This window comes from Podarcis raffonei, chromosome 15 (genome assembly GCF_027172205.1).
Source record: "Podarcis raffonei isolate rPodRaf1 chromosome 15, rPodRaf1.pri, whole genome shotgun sequence".
In the NCBI taxonomy this organism is placed as follows: domain Eukaryota; kingdom Metazoa; phylum Chordata; class Lepidosauria; order Squamata; family Lacertidae; genus Podarcis; species Podarcis raffonei.
Window position 1 is genome coordinate 117134 of NC_070616.1, and position 23356 is coordinate 140489.

At 51.7% G+C, this 23356-nt stretch overlaps 3 protein-coding genes across 4 annotated transcripts in view; 2 read left to right on the plus strand and 1 right to left on the minus strand.

The window, feature by feature from the left end:
* SUPT6H (SPT6 homolog, histone chaperone and transcription elongation factor) overlaps window positions 1-1371 on the minus strand; it is a 41226-nt gene extending 39855 nt beyond the window's left edge. Inside the window, exon 1 of the mRNA XM_053366317.1 lies at window positions 1247-1371. The gene's annotated coding sequence lies outside the window, so the exon portion shown is untranslated. The remainder of the gene's footprint in view (window positions 1-1246) is intronic.
* Window positions 1372-2258: 887 nt separating this feature from the next.
* SDF2 (stromal cell derived factor 2) lies at window positions 2259-5262 on the plus strand. Its single transcript, XM_053366318.1, has 3 exons — window positions 2259-2514; window positions 2892-3088; window positions 4688-5262. The coding sequence occupies exons 1-3, from the start codon at window positions 2274-2276 to the stop codon at window positions 4973-4975; spliced, it is 726 nt and encodes a 241-aa protein (XP_053222293.1). The 5' UTR covers window positions 2259-2273; the 3' UTR covers window positions 4976-5262.
* A 3508-nt stretch (window positions 5263-8770) lies between these two features.
* The window catches only part of BLTP2 (bridge-like lipid transfer protein family member 2), a 42383-nt gene continuing 27797 nt past the window's right edge, over window positions 8771-23356 (plus strand). Inside the window, exons 1-12 of one of the 2 annotated variants that reach the window (XM_053366342.1) lie at window positions 8771-8918; window positions 15240-15369; window positions 15979-16028; window positions 17272-17425; window positions 17518-17636; window positions 18216-18276; window positions 19232-19406; window positions 19893-20019; window positions 20293-20417; window positions 21562-21629; window positions 21739-21887; window positions 22793-22908. In XM_053366342.1, coding sequence (XP_053222317.1) covers window positions 8848-8918; window positions 15240-15369; window positions 15979-16028; window positions 17272-17425; window positions 17518-17636; window positions 18216-18276; window positions 19232-19406; window positions 19893-20019; window positions 20293-20417; window positions 21562-21629; window positions 21739-21887; window positions 22793-22908 — 1345 coding nt within the window. In that variant the 5' untranslated portion in view covers window positions 8771-8847. Of the gene's footprint in view, window positions 8919-15239; window positions 15370-15978; window positions 16029-17271; window positions 17426-17517; window positions 17637-18215; window positions 18277-19231; window positions 19407-19892; window positions 20020-20292; window positions 20418-21462; window positions 21630-21738; window positions 21888-22792; window positions 22909-23356 lie in introns of those variants that run through there. The other variant, XM_053366343.1, reaches the window with a different exon arrangement.

The following is a 23356-nucleotide window of genomic DNA, read 5'->3' on the forward strand; positions in this document are numbered from 1 at the left end:
CTTCTCAAATACAGTACACTCTGGTTGGCCTCTGTTACTTCCCCCTACTGATAGGGAACCCTCAAGGACTGTATACAGGCTCCAGAATACCCCATAAGGGAAAGGGAGCAGTTTATTTCTCTTGTAACAAACCCCACACCAAATGTTATTTATCCAGTATCAGCAACAGAACACCAAAAATGTCTCTAAGTGACTTACGGAAAGATCAAAAGCCATTAAAAACCACAACGTAAACGCGGATTTCATTACAATGGTTTTGGTAAACAAGGGGGTGAAAACACCTGTGGTCCTCCAGATGTTCTTGCACTCAAACTCCCGGTAGCCAGCAGGTTTGGAGAGGTGGGCAGAAATATTACAAGCAGCACTTCCACCCGCCCCCGTTGGCTCCACGCTGACCATATTAAGCGGAGTCCAAGCCCCCGCGCACACCCCAAACACCATCATGATCAGTAAGGAGAGCAGAAAGGGAAGTCCAACCCGCGCCCCCCCCCCATCACCATGATGAATAGGAGGAACACCAATAACAAGCGAATCCCACCCCTCCCCTCCAATCACGATTACAGATAGCAGCAGCAAGGAAACTGCAACCTCGGTCCTGTATACCTGAAGGAGCTTCTCCACCCCCATCGTTCTGCCCAGACACTGAGATCCAGCTCCGAGGGCCTTCTGGCAGTTCCCTCATTGCGAGAAGTGAGTTTACAGGGAACCAGGCAGAGGGCCTTTTCGCTGTATTGTTTTTAACACTTGATTGGAAGCCGCCCAGAGTGGCTGGGGAAACTCAGCCAGATGGGAGGGGGGTATAAATGACAAAAAATTATTATTATTATCCCTTGGTATATTAATATATTTTTGAAGTGGCTGCGGAAGCCCAGCCAAATCGGCGGGGTATAAGTAATAAATTATTATTATTATTACCCCCACGAGCCTCCCTAACAATTAAGACCCTCTCTCCCCCCCCGGTCCTTTTCCTCCCTTCCTTTCCCTTCCCCCGCCGCCCCCTTCCTCGGTCCCTCTCTAATTCCCCCCCCCAAAAAAATTGGACGGCAGGAGACCAGGCGCCCTGCCCCCCCCCTGCACCCGCTTTCCCCCTTCCCCGCCTGGGCCGGAGAAGCCCTGAAGGCGCCGCGAGGCCTCGGAGGCGAAGCCCGACACCCCCCTCCCGCCGGCTCCCCGGGGGGAAGGAGCCCGGCCTCCTGGGCGCCTCAGGCCTCCTCGTCCCCGCCGCCCTCCCGCCAGGCAGCCTCACCTCCTCGGTCGGGGGCCGCCCACCCAGCCGAGCGACGGCGCCGGCCTCTCGCAGGCAAAATGGAGGCCTCGCTCCGTCAGCCGCAGCGGCGAGACTGGGGGCGGGGAGGGAGGGAGCAGAGGAGGCGTCGGGGCAGAGCGGCCTCAGACGGGACTTCCGGTTCTCCGGGCCCATTTCCGGCATCCTTCCAAATACCCGTATGCGGATGATGCGGATGAGGAGGATGACGACACGACGACAGTAATTGTTTTTTTATATCCCGCCCATTATGAGTGGCTTCCGGCAAAATAAGATTTAAAAAGTCCAACATTAAAAGCTTCCCGATGATCTTCCGCCAGGCCTTCGGCTCTTAGTTACGCCCGGGACCTCCTTGAGGTGGGCGGGATGCTTCGGCCCTGCCTTTTCTTTTCTTTTAGAAAATCTTCCTGTGTTTTCCTCCTGTTTTACAAGCACGTGTTTCTTTACATATTGAGCGCAACTCGCTTTTGAGTTCCCCTTGGCTAAACTTGGCCCTCCAGTTTTTTTGGGACTACAATTCCCATCACCTCTGACCACTGGTCCTGTTAGCTAGGGATCATGGGAGTTGTAGTCCCAAAACAGCTGGAGGGTCAAGTTTGGCCATGCTGGTAAGAAAAGCGACCGGGAGAAATTACCGGTATAAGTTTTTAATATTTAACGCTTTACTGTTTTTAACATTTGATTGGGAGCCGCCCAGAGTGGCTGGGGAAACTCAGCCAGATGGGTGGGGTATAAATAATAAATTTATTATTCTTATTCTTATTTAAACACCTGGAAGTTCCCCTCCCCCCCCAGCCCTTGAACCAGGGAGATCAGAGACGCTCTATCAAGCTCCTCTTTCCCTTCCTTTTACTGTACAAGCCTTACTCTATGGTCAGCCATGCGCCCCTCTTTCCTGGAACTTCCGCCCAGCTGCCTGTCTCTATGGTTCCAGGGAGAGTCCTCCTCCCACCTCGGCGACGTCGAAACCGGAAGTAGCACCTGACGCCGCTCCCTCCCTCCCTCTCGGATGGCGGAGCCTCTGAGAGGAGCTTCCGGTTTACCTCAGGGACGAGGAAGGCGGCGGCGGGCGATGAGGGCTGCGCGGGGCCGCTTGTGGGCGGCGCTGCTTTTGGGCGTCGTGGCGGCGGCAGCGGAGGGCGGCGGCGACGGTTCCCCTTCGGGGCTGGTGACGTGCGGCTCCGTGGTGAAGCTGCTCAACCCCCGGCACGGAGTCCGCCTCCACTCGCACGACGTCCGATACGGCTCCGGTGAGGCCGCCGCCTTCGAGACCCTTCAAGTTCGCGGGGGGGGGGGCGCTCGCCGATTGGCTGCCTGAAGCCCCGCCCCATGGGGCGAGGAGGGCGGCACTCTGTCAGTGCTCTTAATCTCAGGTCGTGGGTTCGAGTTCCGGCTTGGGCACAATATTTCTCGTGACCTGGTATACAAAACAAGTGAACAAATAACAACAGAAACTGTTGTTAGGTTTATTTATATAATCTTTTTTCAATATCTATGCAGAACTATAGACCCCTCCCTGTATGTCATAGAAGCACACGGACAAAGAACATTTCAGATAAACTTGCAGGCGTCATGCCTGGAACAAAGGGAGGGTGAGGCTAACTTGTGGGTTCCTTTCTCCCCACAGGCAGTGGGCAGCAGTCGGTGACGGGGGTCACGACGGTTGATGACAGCAACAGCTACTGGCGGGTCCGGGGCAAGACAGACACGGTGTGTGAAAGGGGCACCCCTGTGCAGTGCGGGCAGTCCATCAGGCTGACCCACATCAACACCGGACGCAACCTGCACAGCCACCACTTCACATCCCCCCTCTCGGGCAACCAGGTGAGGCTGGTGGACGGGAGGTGGCACAGGAGGAAGGCTCAACTTGCCACCTGTACTGCCAGGTGGAGGGTGGTGTCATGGACACAGAGGAACAGTGGGAGCTGGGGAACCAAGGGAAGAAGACTCAGACCCCAGGAACTGGTGCTGGGGCAATGATGAGTGATCAGAGGGAGCGGACTGTTGGGGGGGGGGAGGAGGTGCCGGAAGCTGAAGAAGTAACAGGGCTTAGTGAGCTGGGAGAGTCTGACAGAGAGGAGTCCAGAATCAGAAGCGGAAGCTGGTGAGTGTGAAGAGGAGAGAGGTCAAGAGGCAGAGATGAATCTAGCTGGTGAAGAAGCCAGGGGGTCTCTTCCTCCTGCTGCGACAAGCTCCTCTCCCAGCTGTCAACCAGAACCAGAAGCAGCATGGAAAGGGCAAAGCGGTGACAGGCTTCACCCAGGTGCAGTGGGCTGTTGTGTTGGGGGTACAACTTTCAGTTTCGGCAACTGGATCATGGAGTAAGACCTACTGAGGAGGAGCTGCTGTGCTGAGTGTGAAGATCATTTTTTTGGTAATAAAGAGTTAACTCCAACTCTGAAGAGGAAGTATCTCCCAGTCTTACCAGGAGATACCATTGGGCATTGAACCCGGGACCTTCTGCATGCAAAGCAGGGTGATCTCCAGCCAGTGATCTCCAGCTCTTTTCAACCCCAGGTTTCTATTTTGTTTTTGTTTTTCATGCCCCACCCCCAAGAAATTTGAATGCTTGATATCAGCAACAAAAATGAGAGTCTTGGCCATTGCACACCTACAATGGGGCGGTCTCCACACCCCTTTCACATTGTGCTGCCAGCCCTGTGCTGGACGGCGTAACCACTTGCTTCTTCTCTCACATGACAACAGAGTCGTTGGAAAGTCTTGGCTGGCACCCTTTACAGTAAAGGTAAAGGGCCCTCTGACCATCTGGGGTTGCAGCGCTAGAGCTCTGCAAATTCTATCCCGCTCTTTGCCACCCTGGCATCCCACCCCCACATGTATTTGGAGGGCACCACCTTGGCACCAGCTGCTCTAGCTAGCGGCAAAGGTTCTCTGTCACTCGCCTTACAGTAGCTCTTGCCATTGATGAGTGTTTCATAGAACCGTAGAGGTGGAAGGGAACCCAACAGTCATCTAGTCCAAGGGTAGGCAAACTAAGGCCCAGGAGCTGGAACCGGCCCAATTGCCTTCTAAATCCAGCCTGTGGATAGTCCAGGAATCAGTGTGTTTTTAAATGAGTAGAATGTGTCCTTTTATTTAAAATGCAACTCTGGGTTATTTGTGGGGCACAGGAATTTGTTCATTTCCCCCCCCCCACAAAAAAAAATATATAGTCCGGCCCCCCACAAGGTCTGAGGGACAGTGGACCACCCCCTGCTGAAAAAGTTTGCTGACCCCTGATCTAGTCCAGCCCCTGGCAGTGCAGGAATTGCAACTAAGGACTCCCTGACCGGTGACCATCCAACCTTCGCTTAAATACCTCCACGGAAGGAGAGTCCACCACCTTCCAAAGGGAGGCTCTTCTCCTTTGAAGAGTGTGTGCGTCTGTTAACATGGCCTTGCTCTCTGCCTTGTCTGTTCCAGGAGGTCAGTGCCTTTGGGGAGGATGGCGAGGGGGACTTCTTGGACGACTGGACTGTCCTGTGCGGGGGCAGCTACTGGGACCGGGACAGTGAGGTGCGCTTCAAGCACTCCTCCACAGATGTGCTGCTGTCCGTGACTGGCGAACAGTACGGGCGGCCTATTCATGGCCAGAGAGAGGTCCACGGCATGTCCTACTCCAGCCAGGACAGCTACTGGAAGGCGATGGAAGGGATTTTCATGAAGCCGTCTGAGTTCCTGAAGGCAGAAATCTACCACTCTGAGCTATGACAGCATCGAGGTTTCTCCCTCCTCCTCTGCCAACGGTCTGGTGTTCAGGGCCAGCAAGCCCCAGGTTGATCCTTAGGCGGTTGAGGCTGCAGGTGTTGCAGTGGTGCTAAGACGCTGTCCTGTTGTGGGAATACCAGGACAAAGGTTCTCTGCCACTCTGTGGGCCGCCATCTGCCACCACACAACAGTGTTCCCCCATCCCTCCTTCCCTGCACACCTATTGCTGATATTCAAGCACCCGTGTGCCTGGGAGTCAGCCATAAATAAATGCAGGTTATTCAAGCAGGTGCAATGAGTACTTTGTGGTTTTTCTCCCTTCCCCATCTTATGCTCACAGTAAGAACAGAAATCTTACTGTGAGTCAGCAGTGAGATTTCTAAAATGTCTGTTACTGGGCGTTTCCCTTCTACCATCTCACAGTTCATAGTATCTTCTGTTTCTCTCATCAGTTCTCAAAGAAAGGCATTGAAAGGAAGCCATTGGTGTTCAGCTACATGGCAGTTCCCCAGGACAGCTTAATGTTTTTACAAAATGTTATCGGGTGCAAGCCCACCTACGCTGAGCTCGCAGCTCTTGGCTGGTCAATGGTAGCCAATATCGCATGCACACACTAAAGGTCTCTCCTGTATTTCTCCGCACTGAGAGGAAGAGACCAAATGCATGTTCCCATGTAAGAGCTGGCTTTGTCCCTCTACTCCTCCCCTCCCTCCTAATTTTGGTGCACTGCTTCAGCTGACCCGTAATTTCAGGACCCTCTTTCCACTCCCCATCAAGCCCTATATGCCCACAGCTCTTCCATGTAGCCATAGGCAAAGGAGGAATTGCATCCAGGGGAGCAAGCGGGTTTTCTGGAGGAGGATTACCAATTTGCTTCCATCAACCTTGGAAAAAAGTGTTTTCAGGCTAGTAACTTGCGGGTTTGTTTACAGGGCTGGGAGCAGCACGGTCTGCAAGGGAATACATGTGCTCATTTTTATTTATTTATTAATTAGATTTATATACCGCCCTTCTTCAAAAGATTCACAAGCTAAAACACACAGAGGTAGATTTTTAAAGGGTTTTTTTGGTACAAAAAACACATGCATGTAAATAATAATGAATTTTATTTCTACCCCACTCTCCCCAGACAGAGCTGGGCTCAGGGCGGCTAATCCCAATAAAATCACAGTAAAAACATAAGGGGGGGAATCAATTTAAAATACAGGTTAAAATGCAATTTAAAATGCAGCCTCTTTTTGAAGTAGCTGATACATCAAGACCATAAGGAGAGAGCAACATAAGGGTCAGACTGAGTCCAAACCAAAGGCCAGGCGGAACAGCTCTGTCTTGCAGGCCCTGCAGAAAGATGTCAAGTCCCGCAGGGCCCTAGTCTTTTGGGACAGAGCGTTCACCCAAGTCGGGGCCAGTACTGAAAAGGCCCTGGCCCTAGTTGAGACCAATCTAACCATCTTGCGACATGGGACCTCCAAAATGTTGTCATTTGTGGACCTTAAGGTCCTCCGCGGGGCATACCAGGAGAGGCGGTCCTGTAAGTATGTGGGTCCTAGGCCACATAGGGCTTTAAGGGTCAAAACCAGCACCTTAAAATAGGATGGCATGGAGCCCTTTTTTGCATATAGGATAAACTGACATGAGTTGGGCATAAACTGATTAGACCACTGCTACCTGGAGACGCTGCCTGGGTTTGAACCTGGGACCTTCTGTGTGCTTAGCTGACACACTTGTGCCTGCCCAAGGCCCTTCCTCGTTCCCTGGTGAGAAACCTTGACTTGTGAAATAAAACTCTTGTCATTTTTTTCTGACACGTAGCGATCTCTGGCTATGCCAGTGGTGGCTGGAGCGAATGGGAATTGCAGTCAGAAACTTCCAGAGGTCACCTGCTTGGGGAAACCGGGTTAATGTTTGATTTTTATGAATACATTCCATCCAGTCCGTGCTTTGTGACGTCCTGTGTTTGAACCAATAAATAGAATCTCTATTTGCAAGTATCTGCTCCATTCTCGTGTGACTTCAGAACTCAGCTGTGGGGATATTGCTGAAATACAGCTCCCTTCAGCCACAGCAAGTGTGGCCAATAGACAGAGATGATGGGGTCGGCAACATCTGGAGGGCTGCATGCTCGCCACACATTGCCCTACACCACCAGGGCCTTTTCTTCCCCTGGCTATAAAGAGAATGGGTGGAACTTGTCCTAGGGTGGCATACATATTTGGTGTTCATTTGTTTCATAAAATTTATATACGGCTTGATCGTAAAAAGAAAAGCGGTTTACAGAAATGATAAAGTAATAAAAATATAAAAACCTAAATTAACAATAGAGGACTTTTGCAAAGTTATAACAACAATAGACTAAAAACAGATTGAAACTCACATCAACTTTCTAAACATGTTTTTAGCAGGCAGCAAAAAGTTTGCAGTGAAGGCACCTGCCTAATATCAAGAGGCAGGGAGTTCCAAAGGGCAGGTGATTCCGCACTAAAAGGCTGAGTCCCCAAATGTGGAATGGGTGTTACATGGAATGCAGTGCTGGTCTTGGAGATGGCGATACAGGGAGGAGTAATCCTGCCTTCTCCACTCCTAGCCCTCCCTAAAAGCGATTCTTAAGGAGATTGCAATACATTTTTGGGGGGGGGGGAGTGTATGTTGTAGAGCAGACAATGGCACACGGCATCCCTCACAGACTTTTTTTTACTCATTGCAATAACATGCTTGTTTTCCAGTGTAGAGCTAAAACTTTTCATATTTAAACAGTTAAATATTTTCAAGCACCTTGAATTTCTTTTAAAGTTCCACATTTGATCCATCTAAAAAGGAGCATATTATAATAGAATTGAAAGTTGGAAGGGACCCCCTGCAATCCAGGAGCGAAATAAAATACAGTACACACAGTGGTGCAAAACTAAATGTGCTGTGTCTCTTTATCTACACAAGCCACTTTTCCCCCACTGGGCACCCTCCAGATGTTTGGGACTACAACTCCCAGCAGCCCCAACCCCCAGGCTGATTGGTGACAGCTGACAATTGCAGGTGGATACAGTTGGGTGACAACGGCAGGGCAAAGACATCCTGCGGAGAGCGCGGCATTCTTACAGAACGAAACAAACCCTGGAATGCTGTTGGCTGAACAGGCGCTTCAATACAAAGCCTCTGCTCATTCCTCGATTGCAGAGGGATTTTTCAGCCCTGTTTAGGGAAGTTTTTAATATTTTATGCTGTACTGTTTTTAACATTTGATTGGGAGCCGCCCAGCGTGGCTGGGGAAACTCAGCCAGATGGGCGGGGTGTAAATTATTATTGTTGTTGTTGTTGTTGTTGTTGTTGTTGTTGTTGTTGTTGTTGTTATTCAGTTGGGCAGGCCGAGGCCAGGGACTATATTTCCCAGGATGCTCCAGGAGGAGCTGGAGGCAGACGCGAGGGCCACTAAGCCGCTTGTTGCATCTGCCAAGTGCTGCGCCTTGCTGGGCGCAACAGAGCCTTTCTCCGCTCCCTCGGAGAGGGAGAGCCGGGCTGGGAAGGCAGAGGAGGGGGCTCGCTCAGCAGCCCTCCTGGGGGCCTTCTTCAGGGCCCCCCTTCTTAGAACCCGGCCCCGCCCCGCCCCGCCGCTCCCTCCGGCGCCGGCAGCCGCCCTGTGCCGAAGCGCTCTGTGCGCCCCCGGAGGCTGGCGCGCCGGCAGGGAGGCAGGCAGGGGCGGGGCTTCCCCGGAGAGGCCTTAGTCCCGCCCCTCCCCCGGCCCCCGGCCTATGGCTGCAGCGCACGGGGCCGCGCGCGCGCGCCTCCGCCTCCCCCGCCCTCCCTGCCCGCGCGCTCCCGCCGGCCCTTCCCCAGGCGCTGCCGGCGACGGGCGGTTGGAAGGAGCAGCCCAGGCGCCCCCGATGGCGGGCCCGGTGCTGGGCGCCTTGCTACTGGTCCTGCTGGTGCTACTGGGCGGCTTCTGCCTGGGGAGGTAAGGGAGATTGCAGCACTCTTTCTTTTTCCAGGGGGGCATCGGTTTAGGGGGCGCCTTCCCCGTCCCCATTAAGGCCCGAGACCCTCCTCTGCCACCCCCAGTTTGCCATGACCAGGAGGCACTGCCAACCTCCCTTCCCTGCTCCCCCCAGCCCCGAAAACTGGGCACCCCCTGCTGTTCACCTCTCTGCAGTTGGGCTGGCACTGCCACCCTGGCCTAGTCCTCTGCCCCCCCAGCCACTCTGCCCACTCTGGATGCCAGGGGGGCACTGCCAGTTTCATTAGCCCCCTCCCTCTCCCAAATAATTCTATGTGCCGCCCACCCTCCCTCCCTCCCTCCCTCCCGCCAACCGGTCCCCCACCCTGGGTAAACGTTGCCACTTTTATCTGCCATGGCACAGATTGCCACCTTTCGTCAGCCTGGCACTGCTCAGATTCCAGGTAGCGTCGCCAGCTCCGGCCTCTGATTGCCCCTTTTTAACGTTCTGGGCTTGCTCTAACCACTCCACCACACTGGCTCTCCAAGGGCGAGGGGCGGAATTGGGGAAGTCCTTCTGCAGTGGGGTGGCACGCCTGGCTCCTGTGGTGTAGCGTTGGAGAGAAGAGGCCAGGGTTCGAAGCGCCTGTTCTTCCCCCTCACCCAAAATACCACCCACAGGCTCCCCAAACGCCCTGTTAGGTGTGGGCACCTCCACAAGTCGGGGCTGCCTTACACCCACTCTGCGGGGCATCACGGTTGGCAAAGCTGCCAGTGGCTGTGCTGTTTGTTTTGTCTGCATCTGTGCCAGCCTCTCATTCACCCCTTGCCTGGCATTGCCTGTCCCACTTTGCTGTCTTATGACACCACCGGCCCAGTCTTCAACCCCTTCGCCCCCCCAAATCTGAGCCCCTGGGGTCTCCTGTCCCTGGACTGCTGCCCGCCCAGATGCCCACTGCTGACACTGCCCTTCCTTCCTTCTTTGCCCCCTTCTGGCATTGCTCCCAACTGCGAAGCTTTGCGCCTCTTTTTGGGGTTTGTTCTGCTCCCCCGATTCCAGGGTCTGATGATCACTTCCTGCATTTCTGTCCCACCTTCTTTCGAACTCAAGATCCTGCACATGGTTCTCCTCGCTTAATTTCCACCACAACCCTGCGAGGTAGGCCAGGCTGAGAGGTAGTGCCTGGCCCCCAGGGTCACACCCAGCAAGCTTTGTGGCCGAAGGGGGGGATTTGAACCCTGGCCTCTCCCAGGTCCTAGTCTGAGACTCGAACCCAGGCACCCCCAAACTTGGCCCTCCAGATGTTTTGCGACTACAGTTTTTTATTTTTTTAAAAAAATTATTTATCATTTTTTCCATACAAACAGCAACTACAAAAAACACATACAACAAAAACCACCATAACACAATTTAACAATTCCGATTTGAGTACTGATATACCTATAACAGCACCTTTTTCTCAATACTTCCCCACCTCTCCTCCCCCCACTTCCCACCACTTTCCGCCTTATCGCTTAAATACTACAGTTCCCATCATCCCTGACTACGGGTCCTGTTAGCTAGGGATGGTGGGAGTTGTAGTCCCAAAACATCTGGAGGGCCGAGTTTGGGGGTGCCTGCTCTAACCACTACACCACATCATCCAAATATACCACCCCACCGCTTTCGCTCATTTTGCCCCACACAGCCTGGGGTGTGTGTGAGACGACGTTACAAGGTGCTCGCGAGAGGCAGTGTGGTGTAGTGGTTAGAGTGCCTCGCAGCTTAATGAACCTTACAGGGCTGTTGTGGGGATTAAATGAGGGCGGGGCCATGCACGCCACCTTGAAAGGGGAAAGGTCGGGACAGAAATGCATTAATACTGATTGCAATTAATAATACTCCTGATGACAGGAGTGCCCCTGAGCTTGTGCAGGGTGCTTTTCCTTTGCCAGTAAGCAACAGCAGCTCACGCCCTTTGGGGCCTGGTCACAGATAGGAAGAGCCTTGCCCCCCGGGTCGTGCCGGCTGGGGGCTGATGGGAGTTGTAGTCCAAAACATCTGCCAGGCTCCAGGTATCCAAAGGCTGACTTAGAACGTAAATAACGGTGTCTCGAGTGTTCACTAGGAGATGTTGGTTGCAAAGGGCGGGGAGACCCCTTTTGTCGGGGTTCAGTTTGGGAACTATAGCACCCTTAAAGGACCGCAGGTGCCCCTTTGGGCTCCTCGCACTTCCGATCCGGTAGGCCTTGTCTGGGTCCCGGGTGCGAGTCTTGCTTTCAGCCATGGTGGCAGATCAGGGTTATTTATGGTGCATCCTCAGCGATTGCTTTGGAGTGATACAATCAGTTTCAAAAGGAGACAAGTTGGTCAAGTGCAATCCTTTTAGGGGGGAAAAGAGTTGAATTTCAGCAGAGCAAAATCTTCCTGTTCCGTCGCGAGTCGCTCTGTGTTTGGCTGTGAGCATTTTGGATGGTTGTGGGGACAGCAAAGGCCGTGATATAAAGCAGGGACCTGCGTCCCTGGTCCTCAATTGAATAGCCATGAGGACTGCAGCCTTGCTTTCCTTTCTCTAGGTGTAGCTCAGTGGCAGAGCCCCTACTTTGCAGGCAGAAGGTTCTAGGTTCAGTCCCCGATTTCTTTAGATAGGGTTGCAGGTTTCCTCTGCCTGAAACCCTGGAAGACACTGCCGGTCAGTGTCGAGAACACTGAACTAGACAGAGCAGTGGTCTTACTCTGTGCAAGGTACCTTCCCATGTTCCTATTTAAGCCAGCTAATTATTAACCTCATGAGGACCAGCGTTTTAATTCATTTTTAGGGAAGAGGTGGGGGGGGACATCTGCTTTGCATGCAGAAGGTCCCAGGCTCAATCCCCAGTGGCATCTTCAAGCAGAGCTGGGAATCCCCTGCCTGAAACTTTGAAGAGCTGCTGCCAGTCAGTGTAAGGAATACTGAACTGGATGGATCAATAGTCTGGTTTCGACATTCTGAAAAAATAAGCACTCTAGATTTCATGGAATTGTAGAGGTGGAAGGGACCCCGAGGGTCATCTAGTCCAACCCCCTACATGGAACAGACATGATGGGGAGGTGAGGGGAATGGCAAGGGGCTTAGCTGTTGCAGCATAGATATTTTGCTCCGGTAGTGACGCTGCCCCAGTGCAGAACTTAGAACCGTTGGGTGCAGAATTAAAGTTTCTAGTCCTTATTGGCTACTGAGAGATGGGATTGAGATGGGAGTGGGGAAGAAGGAGGAGAAATCTCCCTACCGTGAAAGGAAACGGAATCAAATTCTGTGCAAAATAAACCAATAGGTTTAAATATTGGAGTTTAATTCAGCTTGCAGAATTCTACCTGCCGTGCGGAATTTTGGAGTTAACTTTTTGGTGTGGAATCCTCGCATTTTTTTGTTTGCTGTTTCCTTCCTTCTGTTGTTCGTAAAAATATATCTCACCAGACTTACGCATCTAAAAAAAGATGCAGTTCATTAAAACCAAACGAGCTATCTTAGGCTAGAGTGGAAAGCCAATGAATGATGGCATTTGGTGAGAATTGAGGTGGATTTGTTATAGGAAAAAATAATATACCGTAGCACTCCTAAGATCCTCTACAGCCATGTATGCTACTGGAAAGTGTTCAGAAGATCAGGGTGAGGAACTGTGTGAAGTAAGGTCAATAGTGTTTGAAGGCACACATTTGCAGATTTCTTTTTTCTTTTTTCAAAAACCTGTTCAGCCTGTCCCCTGAAAGCAACCAAATCCAGTTCTATGCAACCTTCCAGGAATCACTTGCAAAAAAGGCAAAATTGGGTGGAGCAACCAAGGCACATTTCCCATTTTGGACGGTAGGCTCTGCTCATCCGTTTCCATCCAAGCGAGCGATCTCCTTTCCTGCAATTTGAAGCCATCACTTCACGTCCTGCCCTCTGGAGCAGGGGAAAACGAGCTTCTTCGCTCTTCCATTTGGCAAGCTTTGAGATATTTGAAGATGGCTCTCCTGCCTCCTCTCAGTCTCCTCTTCCAGGCTCGACATCCCCAGCACCTTCGACCGTTCCTCACCAGGTGCATGTGACGGACAGCAGAGCCCGAGTCTGGCACTGCAGTCCCTCAGGATTCCACCAGAGGGCCAGAGCCTCTCTCTGATTGGCTGCTGAGAGGAGGGGGAGGAGCCAGCCATTTTGGCGGGAGAATAAAAGGCGCTTTTTCTGAGGGAGAGAGTCAGTCAGGGCCTGGACTGAGGGAAAACTGGCTCTGAGAGCCGGTTGAGGGTCTGGGGAGGAAAATGGAGGGCTGAGGCAGGAGAGGCACACACTGTGGGAATATTATTATTATTATTATTATTATTATTATTATTATTTCATACCACGCCCATCTGGCTGGGTTACCCCAGCTACTCTGGGCGCTTCCAACAAAAGATTGAAAATATATTAAAATTTAAATTTAAAAAAGGCCACTCTTCCTCTTGGGAGAGATCTTGTGGAAAGAGGAGGCTCCCAAGCCAGTCTCAAGGGCCGAGGGGCTTCCCGGGATCTGGTATCCCAAATAAAACGCCTCAGGAGGGGCATTGCTAAGAGAGAGGGCATCTGAGGGAAAGGGCTCCTCGCGGCGAAGGGAGATTTAGCTGCGTCCAAAATATTTCGCCGTAACTGACACCTGTCACAACTAAGTAAAGGAATGAGAGTACGCAGAAGCTCAGAGGAACATCTCCTCGGGGCCGGATTTATGTATAAGCTAAACAAGCTATAGCTTAGGGCCCCACTCTCTTGGGGCCCCCCAAAAATGTAAAGAAAAAAAACTGGTTGTACATTTCCAAAATAGAAGATAAAAAACAAATAAGACAAAACCGACATACAGCAACAGTGTTTTGCGTTGTGTAGGCTCCTATGATGTAAGGAATGGGCCTCACTTGCTAGCCTGCTCCCTAAAATATCACTGGTTTGCTCATTTCTATATATCCAGTGGTACCTTGGTTCTCAAACTTCATCCGTTCCGGAAGTCCGTTCCAAAACCAAAGCGTTCCAAAACCAGGATGCGCTTTCCCTTAGAAAATAATGCAAAACGGATTAATCCGTTCCAGACTTTTAAAAACAACCCCTAAAACAGCAATTTTGACGTGAATTTTACTATCTAACAAGACCATTGATCCATAAAATGAAAGCAATAATCAATGTACTGTACTATAAAGTAAACTAAGCAGTATTGTAGATGATAAAAATGAAAATTTAAAAAATTTCTTACCTGCACTGATGATAGTCATTGTTTGGATGGGGGGCTTTTATTCATTTCCGCAGTCAAAGGACTGCTGGACATATAAAGGGCCCCATTACCTTCAGTAGCTTAGGGCCTCATCAAACCTCAATCCGGCCCTGCATCTTACCACCTCTTCTTCCAAGTGAAGTGTAACAACTGATTTTGAGTCACTGAACTTCAGGAGAAGCTGCGCCTGTTGTGTTTCAGCCTGAAGCATAAGCCATAAGCTAACTTCTGTCTGAAAGAACGCCTCTCCTGACCCAACTTCTTATTTTTGCAAATGGAACTTTTCTTGTTGGGTCAGCTCCCACCTGAGACTTCAAGTCCCAGAGGGTTGGTTTGTTTTTCCCCAAAATGACCCCTGAATTTTTGAATTTAATTGATACTGATGCTGCATTTTATGTTGTGTTTTATGCTGTTTTTAAGTCGCATTTTAATCAATGTTTTATATTTGCTGTTAGCTGCCCTGAGCCTGGTTTTTAAACTGGGAAGGGCGGGTATAAATAAATTATTATTATTATTATTATTATTATTATTATTATTATTATTCCCTCACGCAAGGCACACATAGCCTGTGGTAAATGGAAGACATTTGTGTCAAGAGCGTACTGTGAGGTGCAATATTTAATGGGGGGGGAGAGTCAGTGTTGGGATCCGTGACTTTATTATTTGGTGGTCTGTGGGCTGAGTCTGCTACATCTTGGCTTCCAGACATCTTGGCTGCCTTCCTCTGCTGATTTTTGGGAGGTTCAGCGCTGATAAAAGAAAGCTCTTCTTTGTTCAGGGCAGAGTTAAACTGTGGAACTCCCTGCCACAGGAGCCAGTGAGGGCCGCCAACCTGGATGGCTTTGGAAGAGGATTAGGCAAATCCATGGAAGAGAAGAGGGCTCTGCTCTGCCTCCAAAGCTGGAGGCGGCGATGCTTCTGAATACCAGTTTCTGGAAACCCCAGGAGGGGAGATTTCCTGCTTCTTATGTCCTTACAGTCACACGTTTGATTCCCCCGGTAGAGTTTCCCCACCGCTGAGCTATACCGCAGAAAACAGGTGCCGTAGGGAAGACTGCATTTTGCATGCGTGGGCGGCCACTGATTCGAATCCTGACGTTCCCTTAGGTGGCTCCTGTACATCCTGGTCACCAACTGGTGTCGCCGGCGGCTGCAGGCAGAGCTGAAGGTGGGCTCTTTTGGGTTCTTTTGGATTCAGAACCTCAGCCTGAAGTTCCAGGAGGAGCAACAGACAGTGGTAGGTACAGGGGTGGGTTTGCGTCTTTTGCATCAACCCTGGTCCGGCGAGGCTTGCAAACTTTCCTGCTCACCTGTGGCCAGGCTTGCCCATTTGGCTTACTTTCCTTTGTATAAAACAAGCACGGAGGAGGCCCCCAACCCGCTCACAGATCCTTGTATGATCAGCAGAAACAGTTGGTCCTGGCAATTTAACCACTCTCACTTCCACCCTGATCATTGCCACCTGCCCAGATTTTAACTTGTCTGAATTAATTTTAAGATGTATTTTAATTAATTGATGTCTGTTTTTATGCTTATTGTGTTGTTTTTATGATGTTAGCTGCTCTGAGCCCGGCCTCGGCCAGGGAGGGTGGGATGCAAATACAAAATTATTATTATTATTATTATTATTATTATTATTATTATTATTAGGCAAACCACACACAATAGGCAGTTTTGTGCAATTCTTCCCCTGCTTCAGCCCTACGAAGCTGGTGCTGCCCCTTGAATCTTGTCCCGGGGGGGGGGGATAGCCATGGGTGTGCCACACTGAATCTGTGGGGCAGAGGGCACATACCTGGGAGGTACATGCAGCCATCATGGGTGTCTCTTGGCTGTGCCATTTTAGGAAATCGACAGCGTCTGGATCTCCAGCAAGCTCCTGAACCATGATGTCCCGTGAGTATTTATTGAATGCATTCATATTCCGCCTTTGCTCGAACGATATCAAGGTGGCGCACGTTGTCTTCGCCCTTCCCATTTCACCCTCACAACAACCCTGTGAGGTAGGTTAGGCTGAGAGGAAGCAACTGGGCTTAAGTGGGCTTGATGGCTCAGTGAGGATTTGAACCCTGGTCTCTCCTGGGTCCTAGTCGTTGAATCCCCACAACAACCCTGTGAGACAGGTTAGGCTGAGAGGGAGAGCTCCAGGTCACACACAGCGAGCTCTGTGGCCAAGTGAGAGATTTGAATCCGGGTCTCCCAGGTCCTAGCCAACACTCCAACCACTACACCACACTGCCTCTTGTAGTTTCCCCACTGGTCAATCCTTCAGGGAATGCTCTCTGCATCCACTCGTCTGGCATGGAACTCTGCAGAGCGGGCGGATATTGAACCTTGGTGGATTATGGGCCAAATTTGGGGAGGAAGGGTGGTGTTACAACCTCTGCTTGGCCCCAGAACACATTCATAACATAAATTATGTTATTTATGTTGCACATTGCCGTGGGATCTTCTGCTTAAAGGCAATATATAAATAAATAAAAATAGAATAACCTCTGCTGACTCATAGCATTTCCAGTTAGGGCTGGGAAACAGGGCTTGGTGGTGATGGTTGTACCACCATCCTACATCAGAAAGGAGGCTGTGGGCCTCCAGACACTGCTGAACTACAACTCCCAATGCCCTGTCCATTGGCTGCTTTTCCTACTGGGTGCTTCTGCCAGTCAGTGTAGACAATACAGAGCTAGACGGACCAATGGCCTGATTCAGATAAGGCAGCATCCTGTGCCCCTGCTTAAAGCCGCCCTTCCTTGAGAACCACGAGGACTAGAATCTTGTTTTCAGTCTTAGAGGAGGAGCTGCAGCTTGCTGGGTGAAGGCCCCAGGCTGAATCCCTGATGGCATCTCCAAGAGGGACAGGGCAGGACCCTTTGGAGAGCCATTGCTGCCAGTCAGTGCGGACAGTGCTGAGCTAAACAGACCCAAATGTCGGAGGAGAAGTCAGTTTCCTATGAATCCCCAAACTGCTTTTGAAACACCTTAAAAATTCCTCTTTAAGTCTTGATACTGAACTGGGCTAGCTCTGCTTGCATTGAAATCCTGTCTCTTGGTGGGAGGGTTGGCAGGGGGAAGATGGTTGCACCTCCAGCTGCACCCCCCTGCTCCTGACCCCATTTTCACACACCCCTTCTATCTGCAGGCGCTACCTGGCTCTCTGCTTCGGAGAAGTGCGCATCCGCGTGGACCTGCAGAAGGCGCCCAGGCTGCCATCCCTGGAGGCCCCAGCAGATGGTGGCGTTGAGCAAGGCAAGGTGCTCTCCCTTGGACCCTCACTGCTGCGGCTCCTCAGCCAGGTGAGAGGGGCTCAGGTCTGGGCAGGGAGCCTGGGTGGGTGGGTCTGGACCTCTGCCTCCTCACAGACACCCCCCCTCTGCGCCCTCCCCAGCTCTGCTCCGTCCACGTGGAGGCGGTCAACGTCATGGTCCTGCATGCAGCGGCCTCCGAGTCCCTGTGGCACGTGCAGGTGACCAGGACACAAATCCTGCTGGATGGCGACGGGAGACGGTGAGTCTATGGGGGTGGTTTGGCTACCTGTAGTCCTGCCTTGCAGGAAGGGTCCGCAGCTCAGGACAGAGCGCCTGACTTAACGTGCAAGAGGTTCTGGGTTCATTTCCTGGGGTCTCCAGATCCAGCTCTTCTTACTGAGGTCTGTTGGTACAGCAGAACCTCCATGCCCAGGGACAGTCTACCTCCAAAAACCAAGCAGTGGGGAACAACTGGAGAGCACTGTTGTGCTCAGATCCTGCTTGTGGGTTTTGGATTAAGGGCACCTGGTTGTCCCCAGTGAGAACAGGAAGCTGGAGCTCATGGGCCACTGGCCTAATCCAGAAGGCTCTTCTTCGGTTCTTATGGAACCTACAGGTCCAGAGGCAGTCTATCTGGATTCCTAGCCATTGTGAGAAGAGGGGACAGGACTAGACAGGCCACTGGCCTGATCCAGCAGCCAGCCTCTGCTTAAGGCAGTACTATTTCTTAAAAAATAAATCTCTCAGTTTTGGGTGGGGGTCACGGCAGTGTTTTTCTTTGTTCTTTGATCACTCAGAGTTGGATTGCTCTTGTCCCCCACCCTTTTGCCTCCCCCAGCATGGCCTGCGAGGCGACCTTCTCCCAGGTGAACAGCAAAGTCCTGAAAAGCAGCCGACAGGTAAGGCAGAGGGGGGGAAGGTGAGCGAAACACCTGGTGGTTGGGAGCTTGCTTCTGTCAATTTATTTGTAAAAGTGTTTCCGGACTGCCAGTCTGTAGGATAAGACACAGCAGTGTCCAGCACAAAGATATCAAAGAAAGCGATTTTCTTTAAAAGCATAATTAGAAGTAACTGCATAGGTCTGGGTCTTCTAGAGATGCCCAGAAGTTGAAAGTGAGAGGGTGCCTGTTGCATCCCTGATGGATGCATGTCCCGCAGCCTAGGATCAAGGATGCTGAATGCCCAACTTCTGACCAATCACTAACAGCTGCAACCTTCCCTCTCCCCAAGGGCTCCTGCCTTTCTCAGGCCTGCATGCTTTATTGATTCATATACAGCACTTGGTGTTAAAACAGCCACCAGCCTCAAAACGGTTTGCAAAAAAAAGTCAATAAGTAAAAGAAAAACAACAACCTAAGACTTTCCAAAAGTTAAAATAGCAGTCGAATAAAAACAGATTATAGTGGATGCTCAGGTTGCGAACATGATCCATGCGGGATGCACGTTTGCAACCCGCAGCGGCGCATCTGCGCACACGTGGGTTGCGATTCGGCGCTTCTGCGCATGCACAAAGCTTGAGTTAGCGCTTCTGCGCATGTGCAACTGCCGGAACCCGGAAGTAACCTGTTCCAGTACTTCCGGCTTTCGGCTGTCCGTAACCCAAAAAAACGCTGAAGCGTCTGTAACCCGAGGTATGACTGTGCAATTTACACCAGCTTTCCAAGTTTCCAGGCTGACTTGTCTAAACAACACACATCATGAGTTGCGATATATTGCCAGGTCCAAAATTATGAAACCGATACCATGCTACGGATTTCAAATCAGCTTTGGTCAATACATTGATCTATCGTCCAGCCCTAACAGGCAGAAATGCATCTCCCCCATGGCGGATTCCTCCTTCTCCCTCCCCTGCAGGCCGACGCCTGCCTGGCTGAGCTGTCACTGGCCCTCACTGTCTCCCTGGACTTGCGCCTGAGGAAGTGGCAGCTCTGTGGCCTGGAGGTGGGCGTCTGGAGCTTCCACGCCGAACTGCATGAGGGACTCTTCCACAGCGAGCTGCTGCGGCGCGTCGGAGGCGGAGATACGGCAGGTCGAGAACTCTGGGCTCCCAGGGGTGTTTGAGGGGGACCTCAAAGGGCTGAGGGTGGGCTCCTTCCTCCTCCTCCTGTTCTTTGGCTTCCCAGAGCTCAGGCACAATTTGCAACTCACCTGCTCACCTGGGGCGAACACCCCGCTCCTCCTAGTTGAGTGAAGTATACTCTCTTGCCCCGCCATTGGAAAGGGCGCCTGGTGTCCTGACCCCAAACCCTTGGTTTGCTGCTTCCGTTTTCAGCGGGTCGCTTCCAAATGATTGGTTGGTGTGAAGGAACCAGCTGCAGTGGGGAGGCGGTTTGGCATGGGGTGCAAGGGTCTGTAGTTCTCTACCCTGAAACTGGCAAGTGCATGAGAGAGGGAGGGAGAGAGCTGGGAGAGGGGTCTGTCTCTCCTCCGTTCCTCAGGTGGGGTGCCCTCGAGCGAGTGTCTTGGGTTTGAGAGGCCCATGAGCCTCATGCATGGCTCTTTCCCCTCCTTCCAGACCCCGCCACGGCCGTTGAGCTGCGCCCCTCGATGCTGAGCCTGGCTAGCTTGAAGTACGTGCCCTGCCGGGTGAAGGTGGAGCTACAGAACACCAGCCTGGTGCTCTCTATGAACAGCCAGAAGAGGTAACGGGGAGTGGGGGGTTTCAGGGAGCCCCTGTTCCTGGATGCAAAACCTTTAATTCAAAGCCATGAAGAGGGGAATCTTGCTTTCAACTTAGCTCAGAAGGTCCTGGGCTCAATCCTGGCTTCTGCATTTGGGGCTGGGAGAGAGACCCTCTTCCTGGAGTCATGGCAGAACTGCTGCCAGTCAGAGTAGGCACCACTGAGCTAGATGGGCAAAGAGTCCCACTTGGTATATTGAAGGGAGCTTCCATTCCATTGTCGTCTCCGTTGCAGGCATCTCACCTGGACCCTGAAGCTGCTGCAGTTTGCGTACCAGTGTGACGGGGAGCAGATCCCTCTCCGCAGCTTCACGCCCACCTGCGACCTGCCCCAGATGAGCCTCGAACTCACGCTGGAAGGCAAGTGCTTGGAGGAAAGTAGTAAGAGGAGGGCAGAGGAACAGCAGGGCACATGGTGTGCACTTAGAGCCTCTTTCTTCGGCCCTCATGACACTTCCTAGGCTATGCCTCCTCCTCAGCCACACCCTCTTTCCAAGCCACACCCTCTCCCCTAGGTCACACCTCTCCTTAGCCACACCCTCTCCTCAGGACACGCCTCCTTTAGCTACACCCTCTCTCCCTAGGCCACTCTGCTCACTGGGTACTCAGCTACATTGGCAAAGAAAAAGTGCTTTACAGTACAGTGGTATCTCCAGTTGCGGACGGGATCTGTTCCAGAGCTCCGGTCGGATCCTGATGTTTCCGTAACCTGAGGACCACTTCTGCGCATGTGGGCACGGCGAACCCTGGTAAAACTTCTGGGTTTCCTGTGTGCGCATCCCGAGGTTTACGTAACTAGAGGGTTACATAAATGGAGGTACAGCGGACGCTCAGGTTGCGAACGTGATCCATGTGGGATGCACGTTCGCAACCCGCAGCGTTCGCAACCCGCATGTGCGGGTTGTGATTTGGCGCTTCTGCACATGCGCATAGCACAATTTAGCGCTTCTGCGCATGCGTGACTGCCGAAACCCGGAAGTAACCTGTTCTGGTACTTCCGGGTTTTGGCAGTCCGCAACCTGAAAAAACGCAACCTGAAGCGGACGCAACATGAGGTATGATTGTACGACTCTATGTGTGTTGTTTAAGTATTCTAACACTGTGACAGCAGATGGTGCTGTGGAGTTCTGTTTTTCCTCACCTGATTTCTCATACAATGTTTGCAACACGTTTAGCTGAAACACTTCCTTTGATGTGTGTAGATCCAGCTTGGCCCTTGCTTTCATTGATTTTTTTATATACTGAATGTCTGCACTGCCATTTGTACTCCCTACTTTGGAGTTTCCTCAAGGGAGGAGACCAGCCAGCCTCAAGAAGGGGTGAAATGTGTCATCCCTTTGCACCTGCCCCCCCCCCAGAGTGGAATGCGCCTCCTGCTCTCTAGGTGAGCTGCCTAGGAGGGCTCTTTCACAAGGAACGTAAATCCGATCACAGGAGGGCGCGGGAGACTTGGCCACCCACAACCCTGACGAAGCCCCTCTTCTTTTCTTTTCTCTCCCCACAGATGGGCTCCTGCTCTCTCAAAGCCGCCAGCGGATCGTCTGCCTCAGCCTGCTGAAAGCCACCTTGCAGGCAAGTGCTTCTCTTGCTGGAGTTGGATGGGACCCCCAAAGGTCATCTAGCCCAACCCCCTGCACCGCCGCGCTGCCAATGGCACTCCTCCTCTCTCACCCATCTGTAGGTCATGGCCATCGACATCTCGGTCGCCGTGGTGCTCAACACCTGCATTGTCCACTACCGGCACCAGGAGTTCTCCCACTGGCTGAGCATGCTGGCTCTGGCGCGGAAAGAGGAGGGGGCCCCGGCCCCCACCAGGAACAGCAACAGGAGGTCAGGGTCTCTTCCCCCCCTCCCTCCGCGCCCGAAGCCCTGCTACTGATTTATTATTGCAATTATTATTATTTAGGAAATGTGTATGCCACCCTATACCCGCAGGCCTCAGGGCAGTTCACAAAATCAGATTTATTTACTTATTTGGAGCATAGATTTGTTGTGTTGGAAGGGGCACCAGGGGGTCACCTAGCCCACCCCGCGGCCACACAGGAATTGCGGCCCAATAACCCCTGACAGATGGCCAGATGGAGAGCCCACCACTTTCCAAGGGAGTCCGTTCCACGGGCAAACAGCTCTCACCGTCTGTTCTTCCAAAGATTTAGTTGGAATCTCCTTTCTTCTCATTTTAATCCATTGGTCCTCCCTTCCGGAGCAGCAGAAAACAAGCTTGCTCCACCACCCACATGGCAGCACTCTGGATATTTGCACCCCCTCTTCAGCCGAAAAGTCTCCCTGCCTGCAGGCTTATGATATAAAATACATGACACACGAAGGAAAAGGGCCAAGGAGGGTAGAGGAAAGAAGCAAGCTCAGGCACCAGGTTTTTTTATAATGACAAGGTGGCACAGTTCAGGGGCAGAGGGTGCTTGAAGGAGCTGGGCTTTCATAGAATTGCAGAATTGCAGAGTTGGAAGGGAGACCCAAGGGTCATCTAGCCCAACCCTCTGCTATTTCAGCAGAGCTGATGGAGTGCTTCCTGCCTTTCTGACCGAGGCAGCCTGGTGGGATGGCGGCCCCCAGGCAACAGTTGGGGGGAGAGGAGGAGGCCTGATGGAGCTGGCCTGCTGCTGCAGAGCCACCAGAGCAGCCTTGGGTCCATCACACCACCCTTCCTCAAATATGGCATCTCTGGTGAGGATGCAGATCCAGTGCAGAGCGACACCCGTTTCTCCCCCATTTAGGATGCCGCAGATCCTGGCCACCATCATCCTCAGTGCCTCTGTCTCCAATGTCAGTGTCTCTGTGCAGCTGGGGGACACCCCGCCATTTGCCTTGGGCCTGAACTCCATCTCCCTAGGTAAGGATTGTGTATTTTCTGTTTTTGTATTGTGATTTAATCCTGTAAACCACCCTGAGACCTGCGTGTATAGGGTGTTATGTAAATTTAATAAACAACAACTACTACTACTATTGCAGGGGTTAGGCTACGATTCTAACTACTACTCGTAGTAGTAGTTAGAATTGTAGCCTAACCCCTGCAATTCACTGGGGACTGGCCTCTTTTTAAAAACAAAACAAAACTGGGATCGACCCTTTGCAATGATAGATAGATAGATAGATAGATAGATAGATAGATAGATATTATTTTCAAAAACAATACTATAAATTTAGAAAACTGGCATGCCTAGATATAAAGCATTAAAACAGTTGTTCAAAAGTTTTGACTGTTTCTAATTTATTGCTTTTGCAATGCATCTGTGACTGTAACCAATCTCAGATGTTTTTAATGGCAATTCCTTTAAGGG